This window comes from Herpailurus yagouaroundi, unplaced genomic scaffold (genome assembly GCF_014898765.1).
Source record: "Herpailurus yagouaroundi ecotype Mexico unplaced genomic scaffold, PumYag 140, whole genome shotgun sequence".
In the NCBI taxonomy this organism is placed as follows: Eukaryota; Metazoa; Chordata; class Mammalia; order Carnivora; family Felidae; genus Herpailurus; species Herpailurus yagouaroundi.
The window spans coordinates 95,430,113-95,450,621 of record NW_024412395.1 but is presented as its reverse complement, the minus strand read 5'-3'; the positions used below and the strand labels follow the sequence as shown (position 1 = coordinate 95,450,621).

General features: G+C 49.3%; 1 protein-coding gene across 6 annotated transcripts in view; it reads right to left on the bottom strand.

The window, feature by feature from the left end:
• PNKD (PNKD metallo-beta-lactamase domain containing) overlaps nucleotides 1-20,509 on the bottom strand; it is a 60,634-nt gene that overhangs the window by 14,589 nt on the left and 25,536 nt on the right. The window contains exon 1 of one of the 6 annotated variants that reach the window (XM_040476229.1): nucleotides 5,254-5,454. The exons of 4 other annotated variants lie outside the window; for them this stretch is intronic. In XM_040476229.1, the coding sequence (XP_040332163.1) occupies nucleotides 5,254-5,414 (161 nt within the window). In that variant the 5' untranslated portion in view covers nucleotides 5,415-5,454. Of the gene's footprint in view, nucleotides 1-5,253; nucleotides 5,455-20,509 lie in introns of those variants that run through there. One more of the 6 variants, XM_040476230.1, reaches the window with a different exon arrangement.

Sequence of the window (20,509 nt, the reverse complement as noted above, 5' to 3'; positions counted from 1 at the left end):
GGGGGGGGAGACTTCTCCATGCCCAGGAGAGGGGCAGTACCTGCACATGGTCAAAACAGGCCTGCCCTGGGGCGCCTGGGTGGCTCAGTCAGTTAAGCATTTGACCGGCTCAGGTCGTGATCTCACAGTTTACGGGTTCGAACCCCGCATCGGGCTCTATGCTGACAGCTCAGAGCCTGGAGCTTGCTTTGGATTCTCTCTCTCTCTCTCTCTCTCTCTCTCTCTCTCTCTCTGCCTTTCCCCACCTTGTGCACTCTCTCTTTCAATAATAAATACATAAACTTAAAAAAACAAACAAACAAAAAACAAGCCTGCCTGGGAGACCACGGGGCCTATCTCCAGTCTCTATGCCTGTCCCGGGTTGGGCTTCTGCAGCCTTCACAGCCCTCTCAGGACTCCATCCATACCCCCCAGAGGGAGGAGAAGTCACTGCTGAGGGCTCTGAGGGAGGACCAGAGGCACAGCCATTGCTGGAGGCCTCTTGGCCATGTCTCCCTGCCTATAATCCCTGCCAAGAACCCTGGGTTTTGTGTGATTTGGATTCTGGTCTGTTTCAGCTTTCCCCTGCTCTCCCTCATCCCAATGCCAGGCCCTCTTGATTCAGTCCTGCTCCCTGGGCTTGGAGTCCAGTGCGGGAATCAGATCTGGGAACACCTAATGCAGGAACAAGCAAGAGTGTGTAATGAAAGCTTTAAGGGGGATGCCAGTGCCAAGGGTCACGACAGAGGCAGAGATGAATTTTGACTGGGGAGCAAGGGCAGGCTTCATGGAAAAGATGGCACCGGGGCCAAGCTTTTCATTCATTCCAAAAACTTGTAACAAGGGCCACCTCTGTGCCAGGCACTGTTCTGGGAGCTGAGATACAGGAGTGAAAGGAGATTCTTCCCTTGTGTGGCTCATATTCTGGTTGGGGGAGAAAACCAATAAACAAATAGACATGTCAATATATAGGATGTCATATGGTGATATGTACTATGGAGAACAATAAAGCAGGGCAGAGGGGATAGAGTACAGGGGAGTGAGTGCTGCTATTTTTACAGGGGATGGTCAGGGCAGGACTCCCCAGTAAGGTGAAGTTTGGGCAGAGAGCTGAAGGGAGTGGGGCAGCAAACCATGTGGCCATCAGGGGGAAGAAGGTTCTAGTGAGAGAGAACAGCAGTGGCAGGGCGCAGAGGTAACCCTGTCTTGGAGTGTTCCGGGAAGAGTGAAGTGGCCGACTGGGCAGAATGAGCAAGGTGAACAGCATACCAGGTGAGGTGGGGGATGGGCTGCTCTCAGAGGGCCTTTAAGCCATTCTGGAGGGATCTGAGCAGAGAAGCGGCACATTTCTAACGTAAATCTTAACGGTTTTGTTCCAATTGCCGTGCTGAGAATACTTTGGGGGTACAGATGCCAAAGGAAGGAGTCAATGGAGGAGGCCTGGGAAGAGACTGTGGGTTGGCCCGGGGGGGAAACAGGGAAAGGGGGTAAAGGTTTTTCGAGTTTTGGTATATTTTTTTTTTTTTTTTTTTTAAGCTAAACTCTACACTCAACATGGGGCTTCAACTCAAGACCCCAAGATCAAGAGTCATATGCTCTACTGACTGAGCCAGCCAGGCACCCCTGGGTATATTTTGAAGGTGAGCTTTGAGGATGCAACAAAACTCGACAGGTAGAGATGTAGGGAGGAAGGAAGGTCTGATAGGCCCAGACAGAAGTATAGAAAGAGCTCAGGGCTTGGGGAAGATGGCACTGGGCCAGGTGTGGAGGGGGTGTACCAGGGTCCCAAAGGCCTGGGTGAGGGGTGTGGACTCCATTCTGGAGGCATTGTGCCTTGGGGAAGGAAACACTCACTCAGGGCCATGCTTTGGAAACTACCCTGCAGCAAAGAGGCCACTGTGGATGCTGGAGCTGTAGCTCCCCAGGGTCCCAAAGGCCTGCAGAAAGGAAAAGGACCCTCTGCTCCCCTCATGCAGGGGCTGGCCCAGCCCACTGCCTCTACCCCAGCCTTCATTCAGGTCACAAGCAGGTGGGTCATTTACTCAAGAATCATCAGCCCAGGATTCTTGCCACTCCTTGAAATCAAGTCAGTGGACCTTACTGGCCCCAGAGGAGGGCGTTCCTCTTGCAGAAGTGGAGCAAGCAAGGTTTGTCCCAGGGCCAGTTGGTCTTACTTAGGTTGGGAGAGTCAAGAAAGACCCTCTATGCCTAGGAATGAAGAGGGGGTTTGGTCAGGGAGGGTAGAAGGGCTTTGCCACCTAGGACTGTCTATCCCCAAAGGCTGGCTACCATCTACTTTCTCAGTTCTGTGAGACATTCCCAGCCCTGGATGAGCCCAGCCTTGCTCCCCACTCACCCCTGCCCCCTGAGGCTCTGCTCAGGGCCCCATTCTGCAACACCCCCCTCAACTACCACTGAGAAGGCAAAGGGGCAAAAGGGAAACTGAGGCACGAAGTAGGTGGCACACATAGGAGAGTCCCACACCCTTGACCCCAGCCTCCGTAGGCATACCCTGCCACTCCCTGGGGAACTTGTCATGCCCTGTCTCCTGCCCCAGATTGGGTCCCTTTCACATGTTCCTTTCCCTTATTCCTGCAAAGCAGCAACCAGACTCTGTTCATATCTGTGATCCCACAATCCCAACCCAGAAGAGTTAGGAGTTCAATGAATGAATAAAGGGATGTGGGATTTCCTGAGGGGTGGGTGGACAGGATAGGCTTGGAAAACAGGAGAAGTAAGGAAGAAAGCTCCAGAAAGATCCTAGCTGGTGCCACCTTCACATCCATTCTCCATGCTACAGAATGAGCGAATGCTAACATTTCCCAAGCACTTACTATGAGCCAGACCTTTTGCACTTAATATGCACAATTTCACTTGATCCTCAAAGGATCCCCACAAGGTAGGTACTATCACCAGGCGCATTTTACAGAAGCCAACAACTGAGGCATAGAGAGGCTGAGCTATCTGTCCAGGGCCCCATGGTTACTAAGCAACAAACCTAGGATTCAAAAGCAGATTTGTTGAACCCGCATATCATGTGCTTCACTGTCTCCCATGCCCTGCAGAGTCTCGAATGTGTGTGTCTATCTCAGGTTAGCCTGGATCTACCCTCCGCGGTACCCAGTCATCCCCATCCCAAGGCAGCTGTGGTTATGTTTGAGGAAACCCCTTTATAAAATTGTCAAACACCAGTGATTACTGTTATTAATGATAATAATTACTCTTCTCTTAGTATTTCCATCACCTGCTTTCCAGCCCCCAATGGAACCTTCTATTTGTGTTCCTCTCAGCCACACATTTAGGGTGGAGTGTGCCCGTGAACTCTGCCCCTTCCCATCACGGCCTGTCCCGTCGCCCCCCCCCCCCCCCTCCTTCCTGGAGGCAACCCCACAGCAGCAACACCTGCCCATTTCCCCCAGACCATTTCCTGCTAACACCCCCTGTCCCTCCCAGCAGCAAGCGGCCTCTCCCCCAAGGGACTGGACTAATTGTTTCCCAGACCATGGAGGGGCAGGGTCTGGAATTCCGATTCCAGGCACGCCCTTCTGCTCTGCAAATTTTGGGAGGTGATCCCAAGGCAATGGTGAAATCCAGACACAGGAAAGCCCAACAGGAATACTGAATTCCAAAGAAGTTCTCCGAGAATTCCAAGTTTTGGGATTTGGAAACTCCCAGGTCCTAAGTTCTACGAATATCCAAGACCTCAGGATTCTGGGACAGCAATCTTGGGAATTCTTATTTCAGGACTTCTGATTCCAGTTCTTTGTGGAAACATCTATTTTCCACTTCCTCAGGCTGTTTGTATGACTTCAGCATTACCGATTTTGAAAGCCAGAAGTAAATTTTAAAAATCCTTCCCCAAATAGAGCTGTACAATTCCTAGAAATTTTGTGGGTCCCAGATATGAAATTATTTAAATGCTTGTAAAGCTCATTATTTTAACACTATTTGCAGAGCAATGGTGACTCGGTTGGAGCATGATCAAGAATGTGACCAATGTTGGGTGCCTGGCTGGCTCAGTGTTAGAGCATGTGACTCTTGATCTTGGGGCTGTGAGTTTGAGCCCCGAGCTCCATGTTGGGTTTAGAGATTACTCAAAAATAAATAAATAAATAAATAGCTTTAAAAAGAAAAAAAAAAAAAAAGAATATGACCAATGTTTGGGCCATTAGAGATGTGAATGCCCCAAAGGCACCCACGATTCTCTCTCCCCCCATGTTTTTCTGGTTTTCCCCCCACCAGGCCTTTAGATCTCTACTCCTTAGACTGAGTTTGAGTAGAATCCTAGGGCTGAAGCTTTTTGGAAGACCTGGGGTGGTCTGGGGAGGAGGGATAATCATACAATGTCCTCTCTGAAGCTCAGGAAATTCCCGGGCTTGGGCCCTCCCCCAAACCTGGCCAGTGGCCAGGGCTCCCACAGTTCCTGTCCCCATCAGAGCTGCCCTCAAGCTTGAAGTCCTGCCCCCTTGCCCTGCTGGCTGTGGGTACGGATTAGGGGCCCTAAGAAGCCTTCTTGGGGCCCTAGGAAGGCTTCTTGTGGTTTTTTCCCAGGCTCTTAGTGTCTCCATGGCAGATCAGAGCTGGTTACCGCCCTGGTCTGGCCCAGGAAAGGGTAAAAGTAGGGGGAAGGAAAGAGTGAGGACTCAGGAAAGGGGGTCTGACAGGAAAAAGTCATTGGAGGTCAGTGAACCTCGACAGATCTGAGTGAGTAGAGTCGGGTTTCACAGCCTGGGGCTTTGGACACGGGCCAGGGTCCGGGAATAGAAGGAAAGAGACAGAGTCCCTACACAGCTGGGACTCTAGCTTGAGACAGAAGCGCTTACACTGTGTGGTGGGGAGCTGGGTGATGGGGAGAAGGACAGGGACACATGGAAGGAGCCCGCCGTTCCCAGTGACACTCTGATGGTCTGAGGCATTCCTTCTGTTCTGCACCTGCCCTCTTTTTCCAGTTCCCTTGTCGCCAGCCCCTCATCTGGCTCTTTTCTTCAGCTGTCCTCTCATACCGCCTTTCCCTGGCCATCCTAGTCTGCCGCTCCAATCCTTCCCCAACGCATCCCATTTTTCCAGCCCCCCTCAACTCCTTCTCTTCCTCAGTCCCCCTAAATCAGTGGTTTCTCTAGCCCGCCTCTTCGATCGCCCTTCTCTGGCTCTGGATCCCCCAGCCCCCTCCCCACCCGAACCCTCAAGTCCTTCCCCCGGCCCCCGCCTCTCAGTCCCCTTTCCCCCCGCGCCCGCCTTCCCAAGCCCCGCATCCCGCCGGAGCCCGACACTAACCCGATTCGGAAGAGCAGCCGCTTGCTGCGCGCCATGAGCAGGCTGCGGAGGGTCCGCCGCGCTCGGCAGCTGCGGGGGCTCGCGAGCAGGACCAGAACGAGGAGCAGCAGCCCGCAGCCGGCGACCCACAGCCACGGCGCGGACCAGCCTGGCCAGGCCATGCTGGGGGCAGGCGCCCGCGGCGGATCGGGGGCGGGCGGGGCGGGGCGTTGCTAGGCGACGGCTCTGCCCTGGCCCCTTGGCAGGAACCAGTCTGGGATGGGGCCCCGCCGCCTGCACTGCCGGGCTGGGGGCCGTGGGGGGCATTCTGGCCCCGCCCCGCCCGGCGACTCGCGTTCGAACCCGCCCCCTCGCCACCGTCGGTGGGGCGCAAGCCCCGAATGCCACCCGGCTGGTGGCGGCCTGGCCCCGCCCCCTCTGGCCGACCGGGAGGCGGGGCCGGTGTGGGCTTCGGACCTGCGCGAATCCGGGTCCAAGATCTCCAGTGGCCTAGGAGGGGACCGAAGCTCGAAGGTCCCCCCACCCCCCACCCCCGCCCGGCTTTCCTCCCACCTTCCCCCAACAGGGGACTCTGGGAGAGTCCCTGGAATGGTCCTCTTGGCGGGAAACCTTAGACAAACTTTTTCAGCGAACCTGGAAGATCACTTGGGCCAACTGCCATGCATTCATTTATTCATTCATTAAATTAGCATTCTCTGGCCTCCTATGTGCCAAGCACTATGCTGGACTCTGAGAGTGCAAGGGTCAAAGACACACAGCCTCTACATTCCCGGAGCCTACAACCTAGAATCTGCTGGCAAGGAAACAAACCAAATAAGCAAATAAATATAATTGCACATGCATTTATTTATGTTTATATACACACATACATACATACATACATACATACATACATACATACTTGTGTGTGATTACAAAGTGTGCTGTTAGAAAGGGAGTGAGCATAGGGGGCAACGATATGAAGGACAGAGAGGACCAATTTAGATGGCAGAGGGCCTCCCTAAGCAGGTGACATGTAAACCATGCCCTGAAGGATAAAAGGTCACAGAGGCTCAGAGGGTGTGACTCAACCAGGATTATGCAACAATAGGTGGCAGAGACAGGACTAGGACCCTGGTATCCTGCCCCCCAAGCCCAGTGGGATTTCCACATCATTCCCCCTGCCCCCTGCCTCCCACTCCCTGCATTGCTGCCTTCCTGATGGATTCCAGAAGTTGTTGAGGTCGGTGGGAGGGAAGTAGAGGGCAGGTGCGGTGACACCTACAAATTTGGGCAAACCTTCTGGCTCCAGCCCTGGCCCTGGCCCAGAACAAGGGAAGGAAATGCTGTCAACAGTCCAGTAAGCTCTCTGTCCTGCTGGGAGATGGTTGGGGAGGGTAGCAGGGGAGGCAGTGCTCCTGTTTTCTTCCCTGCTGCCTGTGCTCTGGCCTGAGAGGCTGGATAAACTGGCCCATGTACTCTCCTTCTCATGGACTCTGATTAGACAGCTGGATCTAAAGGCTGGGGCCCCAGTGTGGAGAGCATGGAAGTGTAGGATCAATACGAGCAATGAGTTGGAGGCCTCATCCCCACCCTTCAAAAAAGCCAAGAGATGGGTTGATTTATCCCCAGACTGGAGTGTAATCCTAACGCCTAATCCTGGTTTCATTCAGAAACCCCAGACATGGACTTTCTCTTATGTGGATGCATCTCTTATGTAGATGCAACAGAGCCTATGGCCTGCTCCCTCCCTGTCCCCTTGCCCAGCAATTCAGCTCCTTCTCCATGCCTGGCCACCAAGGGCTGTCAGGAAAAAAAAAAAAAAGTGTATAGATATAGATATAGATAAAGATATAGATACAGATATAGATATAGATATAGATATATAGATATAGATATAGATATCAGATAGAATGGAATTAAGCCCCTGCCGTTAGCTTCCCACCTATGAGTGCCATGCTAGAGGCGGAGGGGAGAGAAGACTGACAGGCTACTTTGCAGAAAGCCCTTCTAGGCCAAGGGACTTTGTGTGTCTCTAAATCTGTGTCTCTACACGTAAAGGGAAGAATTATGAAACCTCATCAAAAGCCATCATGAACACACCTTTCTGGTAAGGCTGTGCCAGGCATTACATTGAGAAATCAAAACACAGTCTCTGTCATCTGAAACAGGAAATGCAGGCTCAGGCATGAATGATTGAGTCCCAAATCTTCAGCCACACACACATTGACAAGATGACAGATAATCACCCAAGATACATTTTATGAAATACATGAAGCCAGGACGGGTAGGGATAAGGGGTGAGAGTGGGTGTTTTAGGGGACTCACGTAGGCTCAGGAAGCCCTCTTCTCCTTCCCTAGACTGCTCTGGAAGACTTCCAACATCTGCTCCAAGTCTGCTTTAAAGATTTTATTTTTTAAGTAATCTCTGCACACAACGTGGAGCTCGAATGTATGACCCCAAGATCAAGCGTCTCATGCTCCACTGACTGAGCCAGGCAGGTACCCCAGAATCTGTTTTAGTTTCATCTCCTCTCCCATGAGAATCTTCTGTCCCAGCCAGACTGATGCCTCATTATTTACCCCCTCCTGCACTTTATACCTTATGATACCCAACTGCTTGTGTGTCCCTGAACCCATCACATTGCTTCACACCCTTGTGACTTTGTACATGCTGTGCCTTCTGCCTGGAGTGTCATTCATCCTTCGTTCCCCAAAGACTCAGATCAGATGTGCTCTCTTCAAGAAAGCTTTTCTCAGGGCACCTGGGGGGTAGCTGGGTTGGTTGAGCGTCTGACTCTTGATTTCGACGCAGGTCATGATCTCACGGTTTGTGTGTTCGAGTCCTGAGTCGGGCTCTGTACTGACAGCAAGGAGCCTGCTTGGGATTCTTTGTCTCCCTCTCTCTCTCTCTCTGCCCCTCCCCTGCTTGCACACGCGCTGGCTCTTTCTCAAAATAAGCATACATTAAAAAAAAAAGAAAAAGAAAAAGAAAGCTCTTCTCGAACCCTCCCACTCCAGCATGGGCTTATGCATGTCCCCCCTTGTGCCACTAGGTCTTGTACATAATGCTATCTTTCAATGCAATACCTCATGCTGTATATTTTTTTGTACGTGTCTATCTCAGACTCTAGAGTCTTGAAGACTTTACTGTCTTCCTGAAGAGTAGGGACTAAGGTTTAATTTATTCATCTTTGATGTGAATCTCCAGTGTCTGGGGTGGTACCAGACACATACCAAATACTCACAAATGTTCTTTTGGAGACAGAAACAGAGAGAGAGAGAGAGAGAGAGAGAGAGAGAGACCACGAGCAAGTGGGGGAGGGGCAGAGGGCTCCACTCCCAGAATGGAGGGCTCAATCCCACAACTGTGGGATCATGACCTGAGTCAAAATAAGAGTTGGATGCTTAACAGATTGAGCCACCCAAGTGCCTCACACAAATGTTCTTTGAAATGGCTGACTCCATCGCTTCTTGGCCTTTTGGCTAAGGTCAAGTGAAATGGCCAACTCCAAGGCTCCTGCTTGATGGGACCAAGCCTGTCTCTTCCACCTTCTCAGATGTCATTCTTACCCTTGTTTCTACAGACCAGGCACACTGTTCTTCAAATGTGCAAGGTCATCCTCACCGCAGGGCCTTTGCTCATGCTCCCTCTTGGAACACTCTTCCCTCAGTTCTTTGAATAGGTAGCAGCTTCTCATCCATTGGGTCGCAGCTCAAATGCCAACCCCTATGGGATGGAAATAGCCTGTATCTTGAGCTGACTGGTGACTGCATGGCTTATACCAGGAGCTCCCCATAGGGGTGAAATTGCCTCCCGGAAGACATTTAGCAAAGTCTGGAGACATTTCTGATTGTCACAAAAGGGAGAGGGAGGCGTGCTACCGCCATCTGGTAAGTAGGGGCCAGGGATACTGCTGAAACATCCTGTGATGAACAGGACGGCTCCCACAACAAAGATTTATCCAGCCCCAAATGTCAATAGTACAGACACTGAGAAATCCTTGCATATGCAAATGTGAAAATTCACCAGACCGTGCCCTAAAAATGCGTGCATTTACCAAATTTAGGTTATATGTCAAATTAAAGAAAAAACGTTACCCTCTGAGAGGCCTTCGTTGCCCACCCCATCACTCTCGATTATACTGCTCTGCTCACTTCCTTTGTCACACTTTGCACAACATGACATGATTTTGTGATTCTTGTCTGCCACCCTGCTACATTCCATTTCTGCTACATGGAATGTGAGGCCCATGAAGTCAGGGAAGGATCTGTCTGTCTTTGCACCACTGTATTCCCGGCGGTGTGCACAATGCCTGGCTCAGAGCAGGTGTCCAGTTCAGTGTCTGTTGAACGAGTGAGCGAATGATAGAAACAAAGAATGAATGAATGATAATTTGGTTATTGCCACTGAGTGCCGTGACTGTTGCAAGACTGGAGTTCTGAGCATAGGTTCCGTCCATGCAGGACGGCTGTGCAGAAGCCATGCCCTACGCAGGAGGAAAGCTGGTGAACAGGGAGTCAGACCCAGCCTGGTGACTGCCCATGTTTCATACCATTAGGGCAGGCTGCAGAAGAGCCAAGTCTGAGGAACTCCTCTTTTCCCATGACCTCCTCCCTTGAGCAGCCTGGGGTGCGCTGGCAAGGCTAAGGTTTGCTTCTGTGACTCTCCTAGGAGAGACTCACTTAATGACCTGAGTCAGGTGGCCAGAAGCCGTGCCATTCTGGCCTGTGATGTGATGGTTTTAGAGCTCAACTCCCAAAGAGTAAGCCTCCTTCCAGGTTCCTGGGGTGGGCCACGGGTTCTGGAATCTGCCCCTTATCCACTTGCCATCTCAGGTCGTCTGTCCAGGGTGTCTGAATCCTGTCTTCCCAACTGGCCTGGGACCTTCCATTAGGATTGAGAGCCTGCCTTCATCTCGTATCATGGCTCAAGCTTAATGCCGGGTGCTTGGCTGGCATTCAGGAGATCATGGTATTGATGGTGATGATGATGATGATGATGATGGCAATGCCAGTGACAATGAGCGATCATGAAGGAGCTGATATGGAAGAACTGTTTGAATATTAGAGAAAAGAGACATCTTGTTGGACCAGGGTGGAACAGTGAGTTCAGTGTAGAAAAATTCGCCAGATGCAGCAGTGGTGGCTAGCATAATCTGGCCCCCACGCAGCCCAGCCCCATTCACATCAGTCTGTACCCTCATCTGCTGCCCCCACGCCGAGCTCACCTTCCCATTGTGGACCTCCCTCCAAGGCGTGTGCCATACACCCTGCAACCGTGGTTTGCATAGCAACAATGCCTCTGACATCTGCCTCCTCACAGCCTGCCCTGTCCTGACGGACCATGACCCCTCTCTTCTATTCCCTTCCTCCCTCCTGCTGCCCTGCCTTCTGGAGGAGAAACCTTCAGCCTCCCACATTTGTCATGTGCCGTTCCAGGTCAAGATCATTGCCCCTCCTGCCTCATTTGAAAGCTTCTCTCCACTCTTCCTCATCAGTCCGACCACTGACCCAGCCCAGACTCTGAGGAGTTAGACACCTGTTTTGGTTTTCCTGTCTACTTCCTGCCATCAGGGAATTGCAACAATCATGGCTCACTGAAACTTGCAGCTCAGCAGTTCTCAAACTTTAGGGAATCTAAGAACTACTCGGGGAGCCTGTTAAAATACAGAATCCTGGGCCTCTCCCACAAAGATTCCAACTAGGTAGGTCTGGCCGGGGCCCAGGAATCTGCATTTTGCATAGGTAACACTGAACGCTGCCTTGGCCTCACTTCCTGACCTCAACTCCAAGGCCTTCGGTGCAATTCAGTAGCCTACTCACGTGGTCACACCCTCCAAACTTCTCTACCCTGAAAACTTCAACTCCAGTGTCCTTCCCTCTGACCCCTCAGCCCCACGACCTGTACTCCTTTATCTCTAACCCCTAAAACCATGTGCTTTCTCCCAGCCCCTCAGTCCCTCCTGCCCACATTTCTTCCCTCCCAGTGAGAACTTGGATTCAGTCCCTTGAACCACTCACCACCTGTCAGCTTCCTCACCCACCTTGTCCCTCCATCGTTAGCCTACCAATCTCCAGAGACCTACCTGTACCAACCTCACAGTCACTCACCTTTTCAAACCTCATGGACAAAGCTGGAGAAGATGGCCATCCAATGTGAATTAGAGCCTCTACAATTCAGGGACCCCCGACACCCCTCTGGGACCCCTAACACCTATACTTGACAGTGCTTTGACTTTGCCGAGATGCCCTCTCATTACCTCCAGTTGCTATTGGAGATCTCAGGCACACCTCCACTTCCTTTACTTTCAGCCAATATCCTTAGAGGAGATAAGGTCTGTGCCCACCCACCATCTACAAATTCTGCTTTTTCCATATGAATTTTTAGAGGAAATGCTATTAGCCTTGTTCATATCTTCAACTGGTGCTCCTCCTGGCCGCTGCTTTTCCTCACCCTATGAGCAAAGTTGAGTATCTCACTGCCTTACAAACGTCCCTTGACTGTGGGTCCCTTTCTAGATTCTATTCTGCCTTTATCTCAACTTTCCTGAAAGTTAGTCTCCATGGGTTTGGTAGATTGTATTTCAGTTCTCAATTCTTTCTTTCTTTTTTTTGTTTTCCTTCGGTTCTGAAATTCTTCATCTCTCCCCGTAAACACATCCTTTGTTATGTGACTATGCACATTTCCATAAAGGCAAAATAGACTCCCCCATGCCATTGATGTTGGGCTTGGTTTTGTGATTTGTTTTGGTCAGTGGAATGTTAGCAGACATGATATAAGCAGAGGTCTTAAACATGCAATTGTGGTTGAACCCGGTCTCTGTATATGGATACATATACATGCCTTTTGCTGTAAGAACATCCCTCGGGTCTTTGCTGGTCTAAGGAGGATGAAAAACATGAAGCCAACTTGACCCCACTCCAGCTTAGAAGCCAGCCCAGCCCTGCAGAGTTCAGCCTAGATCAGCTGAAACTCAGCCTGCCCACAGATGCCTGAGAGAATAATGCTTATTGTTGTATACATCTCAGTTTCAGATTTGCTTGTTATGCAGCATTATTGCAACAATCACTGATGGAGACAGGGGAAGCAAAAATGTTTAGCTATTAATGGTGCTGGAAACGATGCTTGGACAACTGATTAGCTATTCGGAAAAGAGCACTTTAGGCCTGTGCCTGGCAGAGTATACCAAAATAAATTCCAAGTGAATTAAAGTGTTAAGGACATAAAATTAAACCATACAAAATTAGGGGTGCCTGGGTGGTCCAGTCAGTTAAGCGGCCACCTTTGGCTCAAGTCATAATTTCATGGTCCATGAGTTCAAGCCCGCATTGGGCTCTCTGCCATCAGCACAGAGCCTGCTTCAGATCTTCTGTCTCCTTCTCTCTCTGTCCCTCTCCCACTAGTGCTCTCGTGCTCTCTCTCTCAAAAATAAATAAACATTAAAATAAAACATACAAAATTAGAAGAAAATTAAATGCATGTTCAACCTCTGGATAGTGGAAGACTTTCTAGGGCTAAAAGCAATAGAAGCATTTTTCTAATTTTTTAATAGGTATATATTACCATTAAACTCAGAGAAAAAGCAACTAGAGACCTAACAAGGGAAACAATTACCCTTTCAGCTACTTAAAATTTTTTAAACCTTTTGTATATTAAAAGAAAACATGCACATACACACAAACAAGAGAAAAAGCCAAAAACAAAAAACGTAGAAAATATTTGCCCCAAATTTGTCAGAGTTAATCTACTTAGTAAATAAATAAAGACCCTTTTTAAAAAATATTTTTTTGGGGGGTGCCTGGGTGGCTCAGTCAGTTAAGCGTCTGACTTCGGCTCAGGTCATGATCTGTGGTCCATGAGTTCGAACCCCACGTCGGGCTCTGTGCTGACAGCTCAGAGCCTGGAGCCTGTTTCAGATTCTGTGTCTCCCTCTCTCTCTGACCCTCCCCCATTCATGCTTTCTCTCTCTCTGTGTCTCAAAAATAAATAAATGTTAAGAAAAAAAATTTTTTTTTAATTTTTTTTTAAGGTTTATTTATTTATTTTTGAGAGAGAGGACATGAGCAGGAGAGGGGCAGAGAGAGAGAAAGAGAGAGAGAGAGAGAGAGAGAGAATCCCAAGCAGGCTCCACACTGTCAGCAGGGAGCTCAACACAGGGCTTGATCCCATGAACCCTGAGATCATGACCAGAGCCAAAGCCAAAAGTCAGAGGCTTAACTGACTGAGACACCCAGGTGCCCAAATAAGGATGTTTCAAATATAAGGACTCTAATAAATTAGAAATCCTGAAGAGCCCAATTAACAAAGGGATAAATGGCTAATATACATGAAAAAATTTTAAACTCTTAACATCTATAGTGAAATTAAATTTCTTAAATTAAAAAAATCCAGAAAATGTCAGCTAAATAATGAGATATGATTTTCATCTATCCAAATGGAAAAGAATAAGACTAATAAAATAAAGACTAAGGTTTTACAGACTATGGGAAGATGGGTATTCATATGCTGCTTGTGATGATTATTAATTGGTACAATTTTCTAGAAAGCAATTTCCATTCATATGTGTGCTGTTTTTTTTTTTTTTTTATCAATACATGTGTGGCAGATCCTGCTGGTTGATTAATACCCATTCTCCATCCCCTACCCCATTTCCCTTGCTAACCCCTATTTTGCTAGCTCTCTTATGAACTGCCATAGCCTCCAAGTGAGCCCCTTCACAGCCCCAGTGGGTGGATCTTGATTGGTCCAAGCCACTTGGTGCACTCACTGCCCCGCCATGTAATTGGTTAGACCCAGGAATGTGATGCAATTCTTGCCATTAGATAATAATAGCAAATATTTATATAGCACAAATCACATGCCAGGCACTGTTCTAAGTGCCTTTATGCAGAAAACTCTCAGCTCCCACGACAGCCCTATAAATCAAATAGCTATAATTCCCATTGCACAGATAAGAACATCGAGGCACCGAGAGATCAAGTCAATTGCTCCACATTGCAAAGCTGTGAGGTGGGGCAGGAAATAGGCTGCAGGCCTTGTAGGGAAGGTTTTCCTTGTGATTGAAAAGGGATACAATAGGACTGTGTGCTTCTTTGGCTCCAGGATGCTGTCATCTGCCTGTGATGCCTGGAACGGCAGCTGCCAATTTTAGGACTTTGAGGAAGGAGCCTAAGAGGGTATTGCAATACACTGGAGATGGCAGAGCACAAGTGAGGATGGAACCAGTGTCCTTGAAGACATAACCAAGTCCCTGTATTAACCAGTCTGGATTACCTTGCCCTTGGACTTCTCATTATGTGAAAGAAAATTGTCCTCATTGTTTAAGCCACTTTTAGCCTTTGTTTTTGTTTCTATTTTTATTATTTATTTATTTATTTATTTATTTTTAAATTTTTTTTTCAACGTTTATTTATTTTTGGGACAGAGAGAGACAGAGCATGAACGGGGGAGGGGCAGAGAGAGAGGGAGACACAGAATCGGAAACAGGCTCCAGGCTCCGAGCCATCAGCCCAGAGCCCGACGCGGGGCTCGAACTCACGGACCGCGAGATCGTGACCTGGCTGAAGTCGGACGCTTAACCGACTGCGCCACCCAGGCGCCCCTGTTTCTATTTTTAGATACTTGCAGCCCCAAACACTCAAATACTGTGGGTAGAATTTCCATTTCAATATAAAGGGGGGAAACATGATGCCAAAGTGTATATATTTTATATAATTGATACGATTTCTGTAAACAAAAATGCATAGAAAAACCTCTAAGATGCTACCAGTGATGACTGTTGACTGATGAACTTATGGGGTACCCCTTGTTTTCTTTTTTTATATTTTAAACATATTTTCTGCCCTTCTAGAATGAGATTGTATTATTATTTTAACCAAAAAGATTATTTTAGGGGTGCCTGGCTGTCTCAGTCAGTAGAGCACGCGACTCCCGATCTCAGGGTCATGAGTTCAAGCCCCATGATGGGGATAGGGTTTACTTAAAACATTTTTTTATATTGTTTTATTAAAATAAAGCACTCTTCCTTCCTGCCTTTCTCTTTTTTTTTTTTTTTTTAATTTTTAACGTTGTATTTATTTTTGAGACAGAGAGACACAGAGCATGAACAGGGGAGGGGCAGAGAGAGAGGAAGACACAGAATCGGAAGCAGGCTGCAGGCTCTGAGCCATCAGCCCAGAGCCCGACACGGGGCTCGAACTCATGGACCGCGAGATCGTGACCTGAGCTGAAGTCAGCCGCTTAACCGACTGAGCCACCCAGGCGCCCTGCTGCCTTTCTTTCTCACTCCCCACTCATTCTCAGGCCACTCAGCTGAGCTTCTGCCCCCACCGGTCCATCCTGATTTGGCTCTTGACTCCTACAACGTCAACCCCCTTTGTCACTGTTCAGTCCTGGTCACCTAACCTCTGGGCAGAGCCTTCTTTTTGCTTTGCCTTCCTGTCATGGTCTCTTCCGACTGTTCTCCCATACGCATCCCGTTCTGCTGCTGCCACTCACGTGTCCAGTTCCCCAGAGTTCATGACGTAGCCCTTAAATTTCCAGAGCCATGTTCACTGCTTTCTTTCCCTGCCTCAGTCTGACGTGGAAAGTCAGACTCCCAAAGAGGAAAGTACACCTTGGCTTCCCTCTCGAGTTCCAAATCGAAATGCCCATCCTCTTTCCGGTCATCTCCAGGTGTGGCAGAGCAGGTGTAGAGGGGCCTCAGTCTATTTCGTGGCAAAAGGGACCGAGGATCCATACGGAGCTATTCTGATGATTAACTGTGATTACCCAGGGAACGTACATGGTGCCTGGCTCATCGGAGGTGTTCTTTCAATGATGTTTGTTATTGAATCTTGTATCATTCTTGCAACATCAATGTCTGGTCCTCATATGTGCTCAAGTACACATTTTATGAATGGATGCAAACAAAGGGTGTGATCCTTCCCCCTCCATTCCCCACTGCCATCACCCAAATTTGGGCCCTGGGGTCCTAACACCCAGTCCACCGCAGACACCTGTAGCCCCCCCCCTGGCTTACATGCACTATCAGACAAAGCCTTTGGAAGCCCAGCTCTCAATCAGGTCTGACCCCCTGCTCAAAGCCAGTGTCTACACCATTAAATTCACATTGCTTGACTTAGCAATATGGCCTCAACCCAGTTTTCCAGCATTTTATGCTCCCACTGCTCCCTTCCACGTGCCCCCCACCCCTCCAGTCGGCCTGCCCTGGTCACTGTCCTGGGGTTTTTGCCCCCTACATCTGCCCCACCACACCTGGAGAAATCCTCTGAGGCACACTTCTGCCTCCGCACAGCCTAGGCGATCTAATACACTCCCAGAAATAGCTGTAATTAATTAAGGCCGATTCTCAGTTCAGGGAGTTCTGCAGGCTCTCCCACAGGGAGGAAGGGAGGAGTGTGAGGGCAGTCCCCAGGGAGACTGATATGTCTTCTCTGGGAGTACAGCTATTTTATTTTATTTTATTTTATTTTATTTTATTTTATTTTATATTTTTGAGAGAGAGACAGAGAGACAGAGACAGAGAGACAGAGCGCAAGTTGGCGGGGGGGGGGGGGGGGGGCGGGCAGAGAGAGGGAGACACAGAATCCGAAGCAGGCTCCTGGCCCTGGGCTGTCAGCACTGAGCCTGATGCGGGGCTTGAACTCACGAACTACGAGGTCATGACCTGAGCTGAAGTCTGATCCTTAACTGAGTCACCCAGGTGCCCCGTATACAGCTCCTTTAAAACTGAAAGTAAATGCAACCTCCTTTCCGAAGCCCCTTCTGATCACAACTGGTCATTACTCTATCTCCAGACTCTAGTAAAATGCATGCTGCATAGTTTTCAAAAGGAAATGAATAGTTTGAAACGTAACCCTCACTATTTCTGACCTTGAACTGTCGTGGGGGGGGGGGTCCACTGGGAGAGCCACTGTATGTGGTTTCCAGGACTATGGCCTCCCCTGTCTCCTCCCTCATCCCAGCACCTAGCATGGTGCTGGAGTCAGTGCAGAGTGATATGTGCGGGCTCGGGTGCAGGGAAAGGAAGACCAGAACTAGGGTGAGCGATGCTCTAGTCTGCACTAGGCATGGGCTGTGCCTTGTGTGTGTTATTTCATCGTCCTAACAATTGTGTAAGGCAGACGATGACGTCCTCACGTTAGAGATGGACAAACTGAGGCTCGGGTAGGCTAAGTGACGCACCCCATCCCAGAGCTAGTAAGTGACAGAGCCAGAATTCAGTCCTAGTTTTGTGTGACCCCAAATCCCAGGCTCATCCCCCTGACACTGTGTTGCCCACCGGGGTAGAAGATGGTTCGGTCAGAGTTTTCCAGGAAACACGCCAACTAACGACTCGAGGAGAGCTTTGTGAATGGCATACAAGGCCAAGCGCGCGGTGTAGGAAACACAAGGGATAGTGCAACTCCCCAGGGCTAGTGACAGTGAGGCCCTGGCACCACCTCTAGGCCCGACAGGCGAGGGGATGGAGCAGGTATGGAACCTGGAGGAACAGAGATGTGTGGACAGGGGCACCTGACCTTGGGTTGAGGGATACTGGGAACTTTGGTTCAGGACTGAGCCAGTCTGTGATGACCCTTCAGGAGGGGGAAGGAGAACAAATACCCTGACTTTGCTCACTCCTTGCCTCCCCTCTCTCCATTGGCCAAACCCAACTGAAGCTGGAGAACTGAAGTCCCACCGACGACGTGTCCGCACAGGCCAGCTCTGCGCACAGCGGAGCAGGGTAGAGATGAATGTGGGGGGCACGTGGGAGACGGCTGGCCAAATGAGGCCCAAGAAGATATGTGGGTTTGGGGGGGTCTGTGACGCAAATGCACTGATTCTTCAGAGGTGGAGGCCCACCACCGCCTTGGACCCGTGCGGAGAACCGCTCCTAACTAGCCTCCCTGCTCTCACGCTCCCCCCCTCCCCCCCCCCCCCAGCCCATTCTCCTCTCGGAGCCAGGGCATGGTCTTAAAATACGAACCAAATCATGCCTCTCCCCAGCTCGGAACCATTCAGTGACTTCTCTTTGAAGTAAAATTCAAAATCTTTAAGGGGGACCAAGAGGTCCTGTAGATCTGGGCCCCGCCCACTTCCCAGTCTCCTCTTAGGCCACGCCCCAGGGCTCACCCTCACCTCAAAGTTCCCCGAGGACCCCCCCACTCCCCCGCACTATCGGCTTCCGGGTAGCCTCCACCGCCTCCTCACAGCTTGTTCCTTCGGTGGAGAATGACCACAGCATGCCTGCCACCGCCCCACACACGTGCGCACACACACATCCACACACCCCACACACATCACATAGCATATACATACACACAGATACACATACCACACACCGTACGCCGCGCGCGCGCGCGCGCACACACACACACACACACACACACACACTGCCCATCTGACTCAGGCTACTCTTCAATTCTTCAAAGCCACCCTGTCGGGCAGCTGCCTTGGCCTCTCTAGTTGCCACGAGGTCCCATGTACTGCTCTCTTAGGGCACCACGCCCATTTCTCTTCGGCGTAGGTGTTACTGTTTGTCGTGATATATTCCCCAGTGAGAGAGCTTGCTCCTGTCTGTCTTCCCCACTGGAGGTTCCAAGAGGGCGGGAGCTGTATTTACGGTTTCCCTCCCGTCTAGCCGCCCCGTAGTGCAGGGCTGAGGGCATGGTTCACCCCTCAGCCCCCCCAGAAGCACTTGACGAGTTAGTACAACAGGACCGGGCGTCAGGCCTGACTCTGCAGCTCCTCGCCACCGCCACCGTGAGCCCGCGTGTGCGTTCTACTGCTCTGAGCTCAGTTCCTTTTCAAATTGACTTCTTATTATGGAGAATTTAGAGCCACTAAACGAAAGAGAAAATACTAGAAGGCGCTCTCCTATCCCCGTTTTCTAACTTCAACACTGGTCAACTTGTGGGTTTGGTTTCTTTATCCATAGGTAAGAAAGATTAGGGTGATCTTCAACCTTTTTTGACCATGACTCACAATAAGGACAGTTTTCATGGAGACTCATACACACTAGACGAGTCAACAAAACTAAAGCAAAGTTACACGTAATAATAGTGCTTGTATCCTCATTGTTTTCTGGTCTATTTTTTCACTGTCGGTATGACCCACTTAATTGAATTCACTAATGGGTCATGATCAGCAATAAAAGGACACTGCACTGGATGATCTTCCACCTATCTAGAAAAATTCTTGCCAAACAATGATAGTCAGATCCTGCCCCCTAGTGGTCATGTTTGGAACTGAGCTTGTCTTCCTAGAGGTCAATTTTTTTTCAGTAAATAAATTCATTTCAGTAAAAAGTGCCGAGTTCAGGACCTATGCAAGGCATCTGGGGAGAAGCCGGGGGGGGGGGGGTGTCTGCGATGAATTACAGCACAGACCTTGGCCCCGACTCTTCCTCCAGTTGATGACCAGCATAACTGCTATAGATCTGTGCTGGCCAATATGGTAGCCACCAGCCCCATGTGGCTATTGAATACTTGAACTATGTCTAGTGCAACTGAGAAATTGAATTTTAATTTTGTCTTATTTCAATTCATTTAAACTTCAATATAAAAATCAACACTTATTTCAGTTACTCAAATATGTATGGAACAATACTTTTTCAACTGCACGTTTTTTATAACATCTAGATAAAGAGTCAATATTTCTGATGAAAATTTAACGTCCATATTGAGATGTGCTATAAATGTAAACGAGATTTCAAAGTCCTAGCATGAAAAAAATCATGCCAATTTAATTTTTTATACTTGGTTAAATGTTGGAATAGTGTTTTTGGATATGTTGGGTTAAACAAATAATTAATTAAAATTCATTTCACGTGCTTACTTTTACTGTTTACTTTATTTTTAAATTTTATTTATTGATTTTGAGAGAGAGAGTGAACAGGGGAGAGGCAGAGAGAGGGGGAAAGAGACAGAATCCTAAGCAGGCTCCATACCGCCAGTGCAGAGCCTGATGTGGGGCTCGAACTTCCAATCACGACCTGAGCTGAAACCAAGAGTCAGATGCCCAACTGACTGAGTCACCTAGGTGCCCCTATTTTTACTTTTTAAATGGGCCTAATGGAAAATTTTTAACTACTTATGTGGCTTAAATCATATTTCTAATGAATAACACTCTCAAGGCTGGAGTTCTTCTGACATCTCTCCTTCCAGCCCCTCCTGTGTATCTTGCATCCTTGATGGAGGTGAAGGAAGATGCTAGAATCCTCAATCAGACTGGGTAGGGATGGGGACAGGGATTAGGAATTAAGTGTTGGCCAGGGGCACCTGGGTGGCT